The sequence below is a fragment of the Belonocnema kinseyi genome, chromosome 1 (assembly GCF_010883055.1).
Source record: "Belonocnema kinseyi isolate 2016_QV_RU_SX_M_011 chromosome 1, B_treatae_v1, whole genome shotgun sequence".
In the NCBI taxonomy this organism is placed as follows: Eukaryota; Metazoa; Arthropoda; class Insecta; order Hymenoptera; family Cynipidae; genus Belonocnema; species Belonocnema kinseyi.
The window spans coordinates 73,934,952-73,954,320 of NC_046657.1; the positions used below are offsets into that span (position 1 = coordinate 73,934,952).

The 19,369-nt window shown below is 30.9% G+C and overlaps 2 protein-coding genes across 2 annotated transcripts in view; one reads left to right on the forward strand and one right to left on the reverse strand.

Annotated features, from left to right (window-relative positions):
• Positions 1-15,135: 15,135 nt before the first annotated feature.
• LOC117176362 lies at positions 15,136-19,140 on the reverse strand. The gene is made up of 2 exons (XM_033366609.1): positions 18,813-19,140; positions 15,136-15,662 (listed from the first exon to the last, which is right to left on the reverse strand). Exon 1 carries the CDS (start codon positions 19,024-19,026, stop codon positions 18,817-18,819), a length of 210 nt encoding a protein of 69 aa, XP_033222500.1. The 5' UTR covers positions 19,027-19,140; the 3' UTR covers positions 15,136-15,662; positions 18,813-18,816.
• Positions 19,141-19,155: 15 nt separating this feature from the next.
• LOC117176338 (phytanoyl-CoA dioxygenase, peroxisomal-like) overlaps positions 19,156-19,369 on the forward strand; it is a 153,270-nt gene continuing 153,056 nt past the window's right edge. Inside the window, exon 1 of the mRNA XM_033366587.1 lies at positions 19,156-19,285. The gene's annotated coding sequence lies outside the window, so the exon portion shown is untranslated. The remainder of the gene's footprint in view (positions 19,286-19,369) is intronic.

The following is a 19,369-nucleotide window of genomic DNA, read 5'->3' on the forward strand; positions in this document are numbered from 1 at the left end:
TTGATACTTGTATCCATTTGAAGTTTCGAACGCAACCATGGAAACTATGATAAACTTGATCCGAAGATGCACGGCCTTGACCGAATGGCTGATCCGAATGCAATTTTAAAGGCGCGATATATGAAAATACCCCTGTATAATGGCTTCTCCCTTGCTGCTGTGCAATTCGGGTGGCATTCAGATCGACATGTATGTAAGCCCTAGCGTGTCCACCCTGTATATCCGATTTAGAATGTTCACCATAAAAATCAATTTCACATTTCAAAATGTCCGATTAAAATCATTTATTGCCCATTTCCAAATAAATTTTCTAGAAAGAAAGTATAAATGAAGAAAGTACAAAACGTAAATTATTTCTTCTTCATTCATAATGTGTCCCCTAAGAGTTTACATGATTTCCATTCCTTACAATCTTTCCGTTTATATCTATATTTTTGTTACAATCCTATCCTTTCTATATATACAATTATTTACAACTATTCAGATAAAGTCTTATAACTAGTTCCTTATTCTATTTTCTGCGATAGCGCAATTTAGGACTTATTAGCAAACGAGTGAGCGTGCGAACGAAAGCGAGAATGCAAGTGAGAGAGAGAGCATGAGAACGCAAACGTATCTCAGTCTACTTAACTTTTACTTTACCATTACTTACCATTTTTTACGCTTCTAATCTAAGCGACTTCGGTTTCCTTTTTCTTTAACTTTTTTATACCTCCATTTACCTTTTTTCACTTTCATTCTTTCATTCTCTCTCATTTGCTCCTCTAGCACATTTTCTTGCTAGCTTCCTTTATCTTCCATTCCTCTCCTACATCCTTCCCATACATGCTCCCATGTTTCCTCCTCCCATTCACATATTCTACATTTTCTGTTCTCTTCTTTTTCCCAGTGCATCCCTTCCCTTACCTCGTTTCCCAATCTAAATCTTGCTATTCTGGTCCACCTTCTCTCCTCCCATCCCTTTTCTACAAACTTTGGCACATCTTCCTTTTTTATCATCTTATACCATTCATTGTATTTTGCTTCGTCAATCGTCCGCCATCTTTCTATTAATTGTCTTTCCCTCTCCCTTTTTTCCAATTCTTCATAGTTTACTCCAGTCCCGTCTTCTATTTCTCTACATTAAAGAACTCCCTCCTTTCTTCTTTCTATCTCGTTAATTCGATCGCCCTCCCTCTCCTCTCTTCTACCTCCATCAAACACTTTCTCGCCAACTCCCCTCCCTTTCCCTGCCTCAGCTTTGTCTCAAATTTTCATGCCCTCTTTCCCGCTCTAATACTTAACTTATCCCTTTGCGCTTCTTCTCTCACCCTATATCCTGGTGTCCTCCAGTCTACCCCTAGTGTCCACCTTATATACCTTTCTTGTAAACTCTCAATATCTTTCCTTTCTTTCCATCCCCATATCTCTGCTCCATAACCTAATACCGGCCATATCAGCGTATTAAATAACCACATTCTCCTTCTCCAATATTTTTTAACCTTCTTTTTCCTATTCCCCATATCTGTTTCATTTCCCCTGCTGCTTTTTTATCCTTTCTCTTATATGAGCTGTATGATCTCCATTCGTTTTCAAGGTATATTCCAAATATTTATACTCTTTGACTTCTTCTAACTTTATTCCTTTCTATCTCCCTGTCCATTCTTTCTTCCTTCCCCCTCCTTTTCTAAACCTCATTATCTTTGTCTTTTCTATATTTACATTCAGCTTTTTCCCATCTAAGTATTTCTCTAATCCTGTAATTAATCCAGTTATCCCTTCTTCATCCTCAGCCATCAACACTATGTCGTCTGCGTATGCTAGTGTATATATCTTTTCCTTCCCTATCCTAACTCCTCCGCACCCCTTTCTCCTCATTTCTTCTTCCAAGTCTGATATTAATAAATTAAATAAAAGTGGGCTTAGAGGACAACCTTGTCTCACACCTCTCACCAACCAGAAAATATCTTCTACTTGCTCCCCTACCTTTAACCTGCTCTTTGTCTCTCTAAAAATGTCTGATACGCTCTTTATCAATCCCTCTCTTATCCCCTTTTTATCATAACTTTTTCTATTTCTCCTCGGTCTAATGAGTCAAACGCGGCCTTTAGGTCCACGAACATTGCTATCATTGCCCCTTTTTCCCTTTTAATTCTCGTATTTACTAGATAGGTCAGAACATATATGTTGTCCATTACACCCATTCCTTTTCTAAACCCTGTCTAATTCGGAGACTCGATCTTTTTTTCTTTAACTTCTATCTTCAATATCTCCAACAAAATAGTTACATATACTTTATACAGTGTTATACATTCATTCCTTACTCCCATCACCATTCCTCTCATTGCTCTGGCCTTTTTATTCTTCCTCTTTGCATTTTGCACTTGCCATTTGTAACCTTTTGGTAACCTTCCCCTTACTCTTTCCCATCCCTTTTCATCTAGCCATGTCTCCATCATTATGACTACATACCATTGTGACAAATTTCTCATAAACCCCCTATCCTTTCTCTCCAATCCTGCTATATTCCAGTAACAAATCTTCCATTCTTCCCTACTTTCGTTTCTCATCTTTTTTTCCTTCGTACTATTTCTTATTTTCTTATTTCCCGTTCCTTCCTCTTCTAGTTTCCCTGCACCTTATTTCTTACTATATGTTCCCTTTCTCCATCCCAATCCCACCATACTCCATCTATCTGAATTCTCCCATACTTAACCCATGTTCTCTTTCCCTTTTTTCTTTCCTTTTCCGCTATCTTCCTTAATTTATATTGCATCTTCCTTTCTATCGATGTAAAATCATCCTCTATTCTCTCTGGACTACCATATAATAACCTCTTCTTTGTCATCATCTCCCTCTTATGTTCCCATTTCTTTAGTTTTACCAGTACCATTATCTCCCCTCGTCGCAATTCCCTTCCTACATTTCGCATTACCTCTATCTCTACCTTAGCATCAATCCTTTTTATTACTTCGTCCACCCATTCCTTCAGCTCCTTCCCTCCTTTCTTCCTCCTACCTCTCATCTCCCCTACCTGTGTATCATTATCTTCTTCCTTCTTTTCTAGTTTTTGCTCCAATGACTGCATCCTTTTTTCTAACTTTTCCCTGATTTCTTCCTGCTTTTTTATTTCTTTCTTAACTTCAGCTATTTCCCGCCTAATTTCCTTCTTTAATTCCTCTCCCCTTTTCTTTTGCTTTTCTTCATAAATCCCCATTACCTCTATCACTTCTCCAATTTCCTTTAGTCTTTCCTCTTTCATCACCGCTACCATCAGCACCCTTACTATTATCGCTCTTTCCTACCAAACTCTGCTTTTCCGGCGGGGATCTATATATTTTCTAATATTCTACGCTCGCCCCGATATCTTCCTTCTCTCCAGTGCTTTCTGTCTCCCCTCTCTTCCTTTTGATAAATGCTTCTATTCATCCGACGCTTTTTTCTCTTAATCTTTCCTTTTCTATAGTTTTTTTGTACTTCCCTCTTGCCTTCCTTTACTTTATCTCTTCTTTCGGCGTACTGAAGACTTCCTGCTCTAACTCCGTTTCTTCTGCGGAGATACTCGCTCCGCTAGCCATGAATCAAATTCAAAATTTCCCGCCTTCTATACTTCCCTGCCTCTATCTACCGTCAATGTCTGATATCTGTCTCGCCTTTCTTTGTCGCTACCCAATCCTGCGACTACAAATCCGTCAACACAGTCCTCCCAACCTGTCACAAATCTCAAAACAAACTTCCTAGTTTTGAAACTTTTTACCAAAAAAATTAATTTTCTACGGAAAACACAAATTTGTAACAAAATTCAAGAATTCTCAACCGAAAAGATGAATTTTTAGAAAAGAAAAAATTTCATTTCTTATTTTTAACAAAGCAGTTTAAATTTAAAACCTAGATGTTTAATTTTTAAACAAATAGATTATTTTTAAACGAAAAGATTAATTTTCTACAGAATAAATCTACATTTTAACCAAATTCAAGAATTCTTAATCAAAAAGTTTAACTTTAATCTGAAGAAGAATTTTTAAACAAAGAAACTAATTTTCTACCGAAAAGAAAGAAACGCTTTTTGACCAAATTCAAGAATTCTCAAATAGTTTACTACCACAAGACGCATTTTGAAAAACGCAAAAGAATTTACTATTAAAAAAGAGGAATTTTTAATAAAATTCAAAAGTCCTCAAACCAAAAAGTGGATTTTTCAACTATAAAAGTCGAAATTTTAAAGAAAATGATTAATTCACTATTAAAAGACGCATATTTAATAATATTCAAGAGTTCTCAACTAAAAAGAAAGAATTTTGTAACAAAAATATTAATTTACTACCATAAAAGACGAATTTTTAAGTTGAATTTTGAATTAAAAAAAAAGATAAAATTGTATTTTTGAAATCTAATTCTTAAATTTTTAAACAAAAAGATTAATTTTCTACAGCAAAAACGACTTTTTAACCAAATTCAAGAATTCTCATCCAAAAAGTTTAAAGTGTCACATAAAAAATGATTAATTTTTAGATGATACGATTAATTTACTGCAATAAAAAACGCATTTTCATTCAAATACATGATTTTTTTAACAAAAAGATACATTTTCAACTAAAAAAGATGAATATTTTAAGAAAATTTAAGAATTCTTAACATTAAATGGAATTTTTAAGAAAAAAAGAAGCTTATTTCTTATTTTTAAACAACAAGTTTAAATTGAAAACCTAGTTGTTAAATTGTTTACCAAAAAGATTTTTTTTACCTAAAAACAAATTTTTAACAAAATTCAAGAATTCTCAACCAAAAAGTTGAGTTTTCAACTAAAAGAGGCGCATTTTTAAACAAAAAGATTGATTTTCTACCGAAAAAAAGGAATTTTTAACATATTACAAGAATTCTGAACCAAAAAGGTAAATTTTTAACAAAGAATTTTTTTTAGGAAAGGAGTTTAACTTTGAAACCTAATTGTTAAATTTTAAATCAAGACGATCACTTTTCACATAAAATGATTAATTCACTACAAAAAGGACGCCACTTTAAAAAACCCAAAAATGTACTATTCAATAAGATAAATTTTTAATCAAATCTAAGAGTCCTCAACCAAAAAATTGAATTTTCAAATAAAAAAGATAAATTAAAAAAAGGATTAATTCAGTACCAAAAATTACCATTTTTGAACAAAATACATGAATTTCGTAACAAAAATTTTAATTTTCACCTAAAGAAGATGAATTTTTAAACAAAATGTCTCAAGGACGTTCTTGCCCGGGTAAAAATGCTTCGACTTGAATTCGACTTGAATTTCCCCGAATCAAGACATGCTGAACTCGAAAAGTTCGACTTGAGCATGTCTCAGTTTTGAGACGGAGCTTGACTTCAATTTATGTCTTAAAGGCAAGTTTATATGTCTTCAAGGCGTAAATTGATCTCTTGAGTCGAACTTTTATGTCTTCAACACGAGCGGTTTATAACTTCGAGCGTATACCTGTCCTAACAAAAAGAGTCATTTTGACTGTCATAAAAGCTAATCTTTGTTAATAATTAAACAATCTTGTAAATTTTGATACATAAAGATTAATTTTCAACTTTTTAACAAAATAATTTCACTCCTGAGCAAGGAAATAAAACGAAGAAAGAAAAACAAGAACTTTAATTTTCAATGAAAAAGGACGAATTTTTATTTCAGAAATACGATAGTCATAGTTTTTGTTACAAAAATTCATTTCAGCTAAAAAAAATTAGCAAAATATTTACCGACAGCTGCGTTTATAAACATTAATTAATTTAATAATTTAACATTATTTAAACTGTATTAAACTTTACTTGTTGAACATTATTTTTATTTATTTTCTTTTTACTGAAAATGTAACTATTCTATTTTTTGTAGAAAATTTATATTTTTAGTGTATAATTTCACTTCTCATCTTTTTTGGGTTGAAAATTAAATTATTTTTGTACAAAATGTATATTTTAGGGATGTAAATTCAACTTTTTGTCCAAAATTCGTATTTTTTGTATTAAATCCCAACTTTGGCATGTTGAGATACTGCGCTTGCCCGGCGCAGCGACTCTCATTGGTCGCTGTTAGCGCGTGATTCAAACCGGCATAATTAACAATTATTGAAATTAAAATAGATTATGATTGCAAATTGTCCATTAATATCAGAAATAACGTAATTTGGTGTGTCAGGTTAGAAAAAAATACCAATGCGCATATTTGGTAAACAATAGCACTTTTGGTTTCAATTCAAAAGATGAATTTATATTTCATTTACAAAGGTTTTTGAACAACAAAAACGTTTATTTAACGAGCCATGAGTAAAAAAAAAGGCACGAGTTATTATCTTGCTCTCACCTTAAATCACAATTTGCGTAATTTTTTATATTAATGTGCAATTTATAATAAGTATATTTTTTTATTTTAATAATTGTTCATTCCCTTTCGTTTGAATTGCACGCCAAAAAAGACCAATGAGGGTCGCTGTACCGGGCAAGCGCAATGGCTGAACATGCCAAAGTTTGGAATCGCTGCTACTGCACCGAACGCGGCTTGACGCAGGAGCGGATAATCTGACACTTCCTGTTCGCTTCCCCTACAGCCCCGAAAACGAAAAGTGTTGTAAAGTCTACTGTATTTCGTTAGAAAAAAATAGTTGCTAAAGGTTAACCATTTTAGTTAAAAATTAATTTTCTTGGTTGTCGATAGATCATTTTAGTACAAAATTCATCTCTGACTGAATCAACCAGCTTCATAAATGTTCATAAACGTAGCTCTATATTACTGTATTCAACTATTATGTTGAAAACTCACTCTTCTTTTTTCAGTAAAATTTACAGAATGACTTCAGTAAGAACTGACTCTGTGAAATGCGCATCTGTCATTTGTAGATTCAGAAAGTTATAACAGAATCGGTTTGCGACTATGTGAATCGGCCATTTTCTCAAGCAGCTTCGAATCTGCCATGTACTGCAATGACCATTTCAAGCAAGGTTATATTGAATCGGTTTCCTTCTTTTTGAATGAGACCGACATTTTTGTGGTTAAGCTGCCAAATTTCACACGATTTTTTACATTTATAAATTATCGAAAGATTAAAAGAAATCATGCGCAGGTCTACTAGATTCCTTTTGCTATTTCAGTTATTAGTGGTTTACAGTATATAAGTTAGTCAACAAAATTATAACGAATAAAAGTCTTTAAAAAACAAATGGGCGGCAATTTTGGAATTCTGGTGACAGGTACACAATTCAAAAGATATCGAAACCCATTAAACAGAAGTGAATGGATTTTTGTTTCCTGGGATCCTAGTTCTTAAATTTTCAAACAAAAATTTTAATTTTTTACTGAAAAAACTATTTTGAACCAAATTTAAGAATTCTCAACCAAAACCAGAAAGGACCTTGCACTAAATGCATGGGAAAATGGCTTTCGGTGGATTTAGCTGAAACTTTGTAATTTTTAAGGTTATAAGTGCCAGATGAAATATCCGTAAATGAAAATCCAAAAAAATGGACAGTTTTAGCGCTATGCGGCGCTAAGCGCTCATGATCAGTGAATAGAACGAATTACAATAGATTTAGTTACAAGAGCGATGTCAACATAGAAATCACAGTTCAGATCGTGGTCTGTCATATGTTTGCCTACGCCGTTGACTCATATACCCAAAGTAACATTAGTAACGCGCTATATGAGTTAACGGTGTTGACTCATATTTTCATTGGTTTGGCTAAACATGTTACTGACCACTTCTTGATGCGTGTTTCGTATACAGACATCGCTTGTGTTGCTAAAGCTACTAGGATTGGTTCTATTCGCTCATCATGGGCGCTTAGCGTTCGGCCCTCTGGCGAAGGGTACGCTGTTATTATCGATGTGTGCACTAGTTACTAATGTTACTTTGAGTACCATTTCTGCCTTTAAAGAAGTGATTAATTAGTCAAGTTAAAATCTCGGGCGCTTAGCGTTTGATCGTTTTGAGAATCGCGCTATATGAGTCAACAGTGTAGGCGAAAATATGACAGACCACGATCTGAACCGCGATTTCTATGTTGACATCGCTTTTGTAACTAAATCTACTGTAATTCGTTCTATTCACTGATCATGAGCGCTTAGCGTTCGGCACTCTTGAGACGTGTACCATGTAATTATCGGAATGTACGCACTAGTTACTAATGTTACTTTGGGTACCATTTCTGCCCTTAAAAAAGTGATGAATTAGTCAAGTTAAAATCTTGGGCCGCATAGCGCTAAAACTGTCCATTTTTTTGGATTTTTTTACGGGTATTTCATCCGGCACTTATAACCTTCAAAATTACAAAGTTTCAGCTAAATCCACCGAAAGCCATTTTCCCATACATTTAGTGCGGGGTTCTTTTTAAGAAAGAAAGAAATTTGTTTTTAAGAAAGCAGTATAATATTAAAACCTTGTTAAATTTTTCAACAAAATTATAATTTATAAGAAAAAAGATTAATTTTCTATAAAAAAACGACTTTTTAACCAAGTTCAAGAATTCTCAACCAAAAAGTTGATTTTTTAACTAAAAAAGATGAAGTTTAAAAAAAAGATTATTTTACTGCCAAAAAAAGACGCATAGTTAACAAAACAGATTAATTTGCTATTAAAGACACATTTTTAATGAAAATTTGAGGGTTATCCACAAAAAATTTGAATTTCAACTAAAAAAAAGATTAATTTTCTACCGAAAAACGCCTTTTTCACCAAAATTAAAAATTCGCAACCAAAAACTTGAGTTTTCAAGTTAAAAAAAGATTAATTTTTTACGGGAAAAATAAACTATTTTTAAGCAAATTCAAGAATTCCTAACCAAAAAGTCGTGGAAAATATTTAAAGGGGGGAATGGGGGATAATGCCTGAAAAAAGGCTTTTTTATGATTGTTTTTAGAGAATTGGTTAAAGTAAATGTATTTAAATGTTTTGCATGTCAGAAAGTATTATTTTAAAAATAATAAGTAATTGTTTTGTAAAAAATATCGTGAAATAAGCCAGCGACAGAGCAATTTCGAGTACGCCTCTTGAAAAAGATGATTTGCGGTTTCAGCGATATCTCAACATAGATTCATCGGAAATCAAAAAATTTGCAAAATTTAGTTAAAATATCATTTTTTCCTTTCCCAACAATTATTTTATGGATTTTTTTGTTTGTTTAATTTTTGTGATCATTTGAAGTAAAATATGCGATTTTGTACGAAAAATGTCATGTTTTAAGTGAAAAATAACCTTAATATAAAAAATGTGAACAAAAATATCGTTGAGGGAGGATTTTTATATGTAAAAAAAGTTTAACAAGTTTGAGACGGATTGGTTCAGTAGTTTTTGTAAAATCGCTGAAACGGACTGATATAAGCCGGGTTACGTGGGTGGTGGCTGAACCCGACTTGATCTAAAAATGATGTTGTGGTGACGTGGGTCGGTAAAGGCTGGACCTACAACTCTAGGTCTCGTCGGGGCCCGCCGCAAGCGCGTTTTGCCGAGGGAGGCAGGGGACTGAGGTTACCCAACTGGTTGCCCGATTAAGAGTGCGTACTTTCGCTTGTACGCACCCCTTTTTATTCGCATCGGCCGAGAGGCGGTCCGGCCGTCGATTGGCCCGGTCCTCTCGGCCACTCACGTCACGGATGGAGGGGGCGAAACGGCTGCCTCGTCCATCCCTACTCTCGCAGAGCTGAGCGCGCCGCTTAGCGTGATGTTTTTGAGATTACGGATTATAAGGTCGGAAATACGGATACATGAAAATGTAAAACTAAAAACAAATGGATATAGCGAAGAAAAAATATAAAATCAAAACGTTAATTCTAAAAATTAAAATTAAAATAAAATGTACAATACAAAAAAATAAAAATATAATCACATTTGCGAAGAGAAAATAACAAAATTATTAACTAAAAAAAATGAGGTTACAGAATTAAAGGAAAATAATAATGCCATAATTAAAACATAGATGTACAAAATTAACCTAGGGCTCCCCCTTTGCTCCCTGACGCCAAATAATAATAAAGAAATGGGAGGAAGAATTATAATTAAGAAATCGCGAGAGTTAAAAATTTTAAGACAGGCTTTTCCCCTTTAACGCGTCGAACACGTAGTTGGCGACCGCTGGCCGCTTTCCACGCTTAGGGAAGAGAGAGAGAGAAAAGAGATAGAGAGACAGAAGAGTCCTGACGCGCAGTGACTCAGACTCACGGGCCTGGCACGTGATGGGGAAGCCTTCCATCGCAGATGCGCCAGGTGTGAGTTTACAACTCTCTTCCTTCCCCGGGTATTGACACGCCAAAGGGTCATGTTTGTCAGGGAGAAAGCAAGGTCGTCTTAATGGCCACTCTAAAGTAATTTATCCGGAAGGTTTTCCAGCCTGGTTTATGTTTAGTAAACACAGACGGGGACTCATTCCTGACAAATTGTTCAGAGTGGTTCTCAACTACGGGAACCGTAACAGGACTTTTAAAAATTGGTTTCAAGAAAAACTCGTTTAAATTTTTAAACATTGAAATAATAAAGAAAAATTCATTTTTTTAACAATTTCAGCTCCTTCTTTTTTTCCATTACACTGTGCACCCTTCACGATCGTAGAAAGTGTAGTGCAAACTAATAAAAATTATATTATTTGACACAATATTTTCAAAATATTTTACAACAAAAAAAAAACAAAGAAAATTTTTTCTGCAAGTGCTTATCTCCTATTTCCCCCTTAATTAGAAATAAAATAGATGCTAAAAGGTTAATATACCTTGAAGTTACTTAGACTGAGACCCCCCCCCCCAAGTGGTGACGTATTTTATAAACGATCCCTTATATGCATCAGATTTAGAATTGTCACCCTAAAAATCAATTTCAAAGTTCAAGATTTTGGATTAAAATCAATTATTGTACATTTTCAAATAAATTTTCTAGAAGGAAAGTATAAATGAAAAAGGAGCATAAACCGTAGATAATTTTAAAAATGGTTTATTATTACATTTTTATGAACTTACAACACCCCAGTGGGCACAAAATTTGGCGACGTATTTACGACATCTTTACGATATCCTATGTCCATGTCGTTTCGGTGTCTTTGCGATATCGTAAAGACATCGTCAAAACATACGACTTATATGCGATATCGTAAAGACACTTTAACGACATGGACATAGGATGTCGTAAAGTTGTCGTAACGATGTCGTAAGACATTGCCAAATTTTGTGCCCACTGGGACTATACTCATGATTTTATTTATTTTTAACAAAGAAGTTTAACTTTAAAACCTAGTTGTGAAATATTTTTTCAAAAAGATTAATATTCTACAGAAAAGACAAACCAGATTTTTAACAAAATTCTAGAATTCTCAACCGACAAGTTGAATTTTTAACAAAGAAAAAATTTCATTTCTTATTTTTAACAAAGCAGTTTAAATTAAAAACCGATTTGTTAAATTTTTGAACAAATGGATTATTTTTAAACAAAAGGAATCATTTTCTACAGAAGAAAACTGCTTTTTAACCAAATTCAAGAATTCTCAACCAAAAAGTTGAACTTCAAACTGAAAAAGAATTGTTCAAAAAAGGCTTTTTAACCAAATTCAAGAATTCTCAAATAATTTACTACAAAAAAGACAAATTTTTAATAAAATAAAGAGTCCTGAAACCAAAAAGTTCATTTTCCAACTAAAAAAGCTCATTTTTGTAATAAAATAATTAATTGACTATTAAAAAACGAATATTGAATAAAGTTCAAGAGTTCTCAACTAAAAAGGAAGAATTTTGTAACGAAAAGATTAATTTACTACCATAAAAGACGAATGTTAAAGTTGAATTTTCAATTAAAAACGAGTTTCCACACAAAAGAATTAATTTATTATTGAAAAAGACACGTTTTAAGAAAATTTAAAATTTTACGAGCAGGATTTTATTAAACATTAACATACGTGAGTGTCAACGTTATTTTTATTATTAAGATCTTGCAAGTCACAGTAATTCTTTCGAGCCCATTTAATGCATTTCAACAAAATATTTTGTTAATGGCAACTTTATATTTTTTAAACAATGAATTATCTAAAAACTCACTCTGAAAAATGGTAAATTACTTTAAAATTCTTATTATATTCATAAATGAATTTCATGAAAAACACTTTACACTTTATAGTACTCAGATAGTGCTTTAAAAAAACTCCACATTCGCGACTGAAAAAAGTTGCAATTATTTTGGTGACCGAAAACTGAACAATTTTTGGCAAAATTACTAAGAAAAACAAGTTTGTTTCAGTTAAAAAATTGTATAATAGAAACTATGGATCTAATACAGTGAAACTCGTCGATAACGCCGATTTTTGTGCTAGTTCTTTTTTTCATGCAAAAACCTGAAATAAACAATCCCTGTAATTAGCGTTGAATAGAGAAGAATTAATGTTTTCAGATTTCAGCGTAAAAGTTAAATAGATTTCTTAAATGCATTTTTTAACATGTTTAAATCAATTATAAAAATATAAATCAATATTTTTAAGAACAAAAAACTTAATTTTAATTTTTAAGAAAGCAGTTTAACTGTACATTCTAGTTGTTAAATTTTTAAACAAAAAGATTAATTTTTTATCAAAAAAAAAAACTACTTTTTAACCAAATTCAAAAATTCTCAACCAAAAAGTTGATTTTTCTACTAAAAAGATTAGCTCTTAAACATGATTAACTTACTACCAAAAAATACGAATTTTTAATAAAATAAAAGTATTCTCAATCAAAATGTTAACTTTTCAAATAAAATCATAAATTTTGTAAAGAAAGGATTGATTTTCTGTCAAAGCATTCATCAACTGAAAACGTACTTTTAGAATTTTTAAGAAGAAAACAATATTTTCTTTTTTTAAGTCGGGGAAAATTTTAATTTTTAAATAATATAGGTACTCAAGAGTTCTCTTCCAAATATTTGAATTTTTAAGAAAGATACATTTTTTTAATTTTTAAGAAAGTATTTAAACTTTGAAACCTGGTTGTTAAATTTGTAATCGAAAGGATGAATTTTTAACCCAAAAGATGGATTTTCTGAAGAAAAAAAAAACAAATCTTAATAAAATTAAAAAATTCTCCACTAAAAGGGAAGAATTTTGTAACAAAAAGATTGATTTACTAGAATTTTTAAGAAACATTATTTTTTAATACCAAGAAAGTAGTGCAACTTTAAAACCTAGTTGTTAAATTCTTTAATAAAACGATCAGCTTTTAAACAAAAAGATTAATTTTGAAACAACAAAATTAATTTTCTACCGAAAAAATTACCTTTTAACCAAATTCAAGAATTGTCAACCATAAAATTGAATTTTGAAGAATGAAAGAATTTTTTATATTTTATTTTTAACCCTTAATCGACACTGGGGGTCCAATGGATCCCAGACCATGTTTGGACAAATATAAAACTACGATGCACGCCGAATTGGGCTCTGTAAAAATACATTTTTTTAAAGTTAGGCTTATAAACTTGATATTTTTTTAAAGAGTACTATTTCATGTATACAAACCACAATTTTTAATCAAAAATATTAAAAATTTAAATCTTTTTTTTTGTCAAAACCGCGTATTTTTCGAGTCCTTCGTAAATTTCATTGTTTTTTGAAATGTTCAAAATAAAATTAAACTTCATATACCACTTGATTCTTTATAAGAGATGTTAAAGAATATCCCCAAAAAATGCATAAACAAAAATATTAAAAATTGAACCTTTTATAACAGTTAAAAAACGCTGGGGTCCACAAGACCCCAAGTGTAAGCTGTGTTATTTTTTGGATCTGCTTCATTTACGAGTTAAGAAAGAAGTTTTAATTTAAAATCTCGTTAAATTGTTTACCAAGAAGATTAATTTTTTACGTAAAAAGCAAACAAATTTTTAACAAAATTCATGAATTTGCAACCAAGAAAGGATGCATTTTTAAGCAAAAAGGTTCATTTTTTACCAAAAAAGGCGAATTTTTAACATATTTCAAGAATTCTGAACAAAAAATTGAATTTTCAATAAAGAAAAAATTGTATTTTTAAGAAAGCAGTTTAACTTTAAAACCTAGTGAAATTTTCTATCAAAACTATCAATTTTGAAACAAAATGAATATTTTTCCTGGCGGACCGAAGGGAGCCTCCACGAAGTACCCATTAAAGACCCCATTGGGTCCCCGTTCGGTTCCTTTTTTTAAAAACTCCCAAAAAAGCAAAATCAACTTTTAAATTGCTGAAATTGTGATTCTAATTAAAATTCCCTATAGAAGATCACGGAATAATGGCAATATATTTTTTTTCAACGGTAAAAAGTTTTTAAAAATGTATGACGTATAACGCCTGTTGACTGCTACTTACAGACGATGCGTTTGAAGTGTAGCAGTCAACAGGCGTTATATGTCATATTTTTAGCTTTTTACTGTTGCAAAAAAACTATTGCGATTATTCTGTGACCTTCTACAGGTAATTTTAACAATTTTGCTGGTTTTTCGAGTTTTTAAAAAAGGAACCGAATGGGGTCTTTGCGGGTACTTTGTAGAGGCTCCATTCGGTTCCTTCGGTCCGCCACGGTTACTAAAAAAAAAAAAAAAACACATTAAAAAAAATACTATACAAAAAGACGAATTTTTAATCAAATTCAAGACTCCTCGACCAAAAAGTTGAATTTTCAACTAAAAAAGATGAATTTAAAAAAATTCTTAATTTAGTAAGTTAAATCCCCAATTTGGCCGAATGTAAGGATTTCTTTGCCGTATTTTGCTTGTAGAAGTATTCTAAATCCTATGAACCGATACAAGTTCCTAATACCGCACAGTTTCAAAATTTTCCATCAATACTTTGCTTATCAATATTAAAAAAATCATTTCTACTGAATAATAAACAATATTTCACGCTATACCAATGAACCTATTTGGGCGAATCAATTTTTCCTCTGACGTAATTTAAAAAAAAAAGGAATATTTTTATCGTTTGCATTTTTAAATTGGCTATCTCATTGTTGTAATCGTTTCCCGCCCATTTTTATCAATTATTCAATACAAATGCATAAAAAAAACAGGCGTCTTTGGGACATGAGACGCAGAGTAGAGAAATACCTTAAAGGCGTTGATTGGGCTGACACAGGACGTCCTGGGAACGTCCCAAAGACGTTCTTGGGATTTTCAGTTTTGCGTCCGCTGGTAAAAAAAGAATAAAACGTAGAATATTTTTAAAATGCTTTATTATTATATTTTGATTAACTTACAACACTATACTCATGATTTTATTGATTTTTCACACCTCTAGACTAATTAAAGGACAAGATCTTTAGGAAAAGATCCTAGCACGCATAATTTACTTGAAAATCCCACAAGCAGCAGCACCTTCAGATAATCACTTCTATTTTATTTATTTATTTTAATTATTTTATTTATCACTAATGCCTTAAAATGCGAACTCAAGAATACAAAGAAAGTTGTACTTGGGCACGCAAATTTTCTAATTTATTGAAAATTTATGTTAAAATAATGCAATCCATAATGCAATAACATCAACAGTTGATTGATGAAACTACGGATGCAGTGGATGATTTCCTTAAAACGAAAAATTATCAATACTTAAATGCATGTTTTTTTTTATTTATTTTTTCTTTCTTGAGGCCATTTTATACGATTCCTGCTAAATCCCGGCAGATGTCCGGTCAATGAAAAATTTTGACCAGTACTTTATTCTGCTGGGTCAGCTTCGATTCCTGCAAAAAAAAATTTCCTAAAATTAAAAAAATCTTCGTCGTTGATACCTAAAATTTATTATAATTGGTTTTTTCCTCTCGATTGTTACCGAGGAAATGCGAATGTTTTGTCTTAAAAACTTGTATTTCAGATTATTTAATGATCGAGTGAAATAAAAAGCAGGGAAACATAAATGTTTTTATTTAATTAAATCTAATTTTTTGACTTCCTTCAAATATCTTGCATTCCAAGGGGAAAAAATTGCCTTTTCTAAAAATTCAGTTATCGACCAAAAATTAAATAGTGCAATATTCAGTTGAAAATTTCACCCAAAGTGATAAATTTTTCTAATAATAAATGATTAACCTTCAAACTGGAATAGATTTTTTTTAAACTAAAAAAAGTTGAATTTATTATTTCTTACAAAATACTTTAACTTTCAACCAAGCAGTCTTATTTCCAAACAAAATTTGCTTGAAAATTCATCGTTTCAAAATGTCTCATGAAAATCAATTAATTTCCATTTTCAAAAAAATTATTCTAGGAGGTAGGTATAACTAAAGTCGAATTTTTAAGAGTGAAAGAAAAAAATAATTGTTAAATTTTTAAACAAAACTAAAGAAAATTCGAATTTTCAACCATGAAATCGAACATTCACGAAAGAAAGAATTGTATTTTTTACATTTAAAAAGGTGAATGTTTACACAAAATATGAATTTACGGCAAAAAAAAGACGTAAATACATATTATTTATTATAATTTTTTTCTCGATTTCAAAATTAGATTAAATTTACAACTAAAAAATATCAGCTTTTCAACCAAAAATGAAACAGTAGCATTTTCATTTTAAAAAAATTGATTTTCAACCAAGCTGTTTAATTTTCAACTAAAATTATGAATTTCCAACTTAAGTAGTTCAGGTATGAATCAGAATGATTAATTTCTAATAAAAAAATGAAATATGAGAAGTTATAAGTTTTCAACAAAAGAATTTCACTCCTAACCAAGGAGGAAAACGGAAAAAAAATAACTTTAATTTTCAATAAAAAAGCATGAACTTTCAATCAATTCAATTTCATAATTTCAAGTTAATTTAAATTGCATTTAACTATTATGTTGAGAATTATTTTTATTTTATTTCGATAAAAATTAATTATTTAACTCAAAAATTAAATTATTTTGTTGAAATTTAGTTTCTCACTTTAGAAAAATTCAAAAATTTATTCGTTTTGTTGTAAATTTATATTTCTTGGTTTAATTAAACTTTTTTGATTCAATTTTTTTAAATTTTATAATAAAAAGTTAAATATTCTATTTCTGGACGAAAAATAGTTCTTTTTTGTAAAAAAATGAAGCTTCTTTGATCCATTTTGTTTCGGTTGAAAATTTAAACTCTTTTGTTAACATTTTTTTTTTTTTTAACTAATAATTTAAAAACATAATCCTGGTTTGAAAAGTGATCCTCTTTATTTGAAGATTAATTTTATATTTGTATAAATTAATCTTCCTAGTTGAAAATTCATCACTTTCTTTTAAAAAATTAACCATCTTTTTTTGAAAATTAGTTTTAGTTGTTAAAATTTGTTTTTAACTGAAAAAACTGTAAATTTAACACATGTTCTGAAAAAATCGGAAATTACTTAAAAATTCACAAATGATTAAAAAATGAATTTCATGAAACATTATATTAGCGACCAAAAATTGAACAATTTTTGGCAAAATTACTAAGAAAAACAATATTCTTTTCTGTTTTAAAAATTGTATAATAAACAAATTTTTAATCCAACAATCCAATATTTTAGTTAAAAATATACCTATTTGGTCAAACATTACATTTTTTAATTGCAAATTCAACTATTCTATTTCCGGTTCAAAATTTCTTATTTTTGGTAGAAAATTAAACTTCTTAGTTCTTTTTTATCTCAGTTGAAAGTTACACTCTTTAGTTAAATTGTTTTTAAAGATTAATAATTTTCGTTAAAAATTAATCTTTGGTCCAACAATAATTTTTTAACCCAGAATTCAAATACTAAAGTTTTGATTGAAACTTCATTCCCTTGGTTAAAAAATCCTTTTTTTTTTTAAATGTTTAGATATTTAGTTAAAAATTCATCTTTTGTAAAAATCGAAGCCCTTTTTAGTTTAACATTCTTCTTTTTCATTGCAAATCCTTTCATCTTTTGTAAAAAATTATATTTTGCGACCAAAAACTAAATTCAGATTTTTCGGTTGAAAATGGGGGAAAAATGAAAATTCATTTCTTTCTTTGAAAATATAACAAATCTGTTCAAAAATTATTTCTGGCTTGTTAAAACTTGAATATTTTTTCGAAAATTCGTACGTTTTGTTGAAAACTCGACTCGTGAAAATTAATTTTGTTGTGTGAAAATTAATCTTTTTGGTTGCAAAATGATTTTTTTAATTGAAAATGTACCCTTTTTAATTATTCTTTCTTTCGCTCGAAAATTCATCGTTTCCAGTTAAAAATACAAAAAATATTTTCTTGATTTTTTTTACGCTGAAAATTTAACCACTCCGGAAATACCTTAAACCCCTATTGTCCTGTTTTTTAAATGCTAAGGAAAATACTAAGAAGTACTGAAAAAGAATTAAAAGCGTAATATAAAAGCAAAAGGAAGTTTCTTTTTATCGTGTTGCAAGACTTTATGAATATTAAAACACACAATCAATAAAAAAAAATACATTCAACATCGAAGCGCGCACAACATTCTAGATATTTCCATGCAAACAAAGAAGCATATTCCAATCTAAACATACACCCCCCCCCCCTCAATTTTTATTATTTTTAGAATTCTGAACTTTCAAAACATTAGTCATATTCCTGCTGATAAGAGATTGTAATGGAAAAAAATGGAAGCAAAGAGCAACCTTGAGTTTATTTTGCGTCCTTATTATATTCAAAATCAATGGAAGTGCCCGAAAGCATTTACACAAGAGAATTTTTTACACTAATTTCTCTTCAATTTGAAACATTTTTTTACAGCAAGAGTGTCTTTTATTACCAAAAACGAGTTTAAAAAGCAACTTTAGAAGACAGGTGAGACTGCCATTTTGAATAACTCTACAACGCAAAAAATACGACACAAAAGTGACCTTGAAAAAATATATATGGAGTAAAAGAGGCTATAAAGTTGAATTTTCGAACCAACCTGTTTATGACTTCCTTTTCTCGACGTGTCGTTTTTTGTGCTCGGCATTCATGAGCTTCGTAACTATCTTTCTGCAATGGCCTGACGGATCAAAGTGGTTTGTGTGCTGCTCGGCTTCTAGCTTGCTTCGTTGTTTCCCGCTGTGGCCGGTGAAAATATGCTTTTCATAATCGTAGTTGAAGTGCTCGTACTCGTCGAAATGCTCCTCGGACATAATTCACTGGTTGATTTTTCTCCGGAGATTCAAAAAAGCTTTTTCGAAAATCGCTCTGTAAATTTACTTACGTACTCCTTTGTCTGGTGTTCACACCAATACTGTTTTGTTTCGGACGGCGCATTCAGTTTTATAGTCTCGCTGGTTGGCGCATGCGCAAACTAATTTTAGGGACACCTTGCTGCTGTCACATCATTGGCTGGCTGTGCTTGCGTGGCTGCGCGCTGGTTGGCCGCAGTTGGAGCGCAATTCAAAATGGGTAAACAATTCTTATAGTTTTCTCTGTGAAATATGTATAATTTAGACTTTGGAATTTCATGAAAATACAAAATAAACTGTTAGT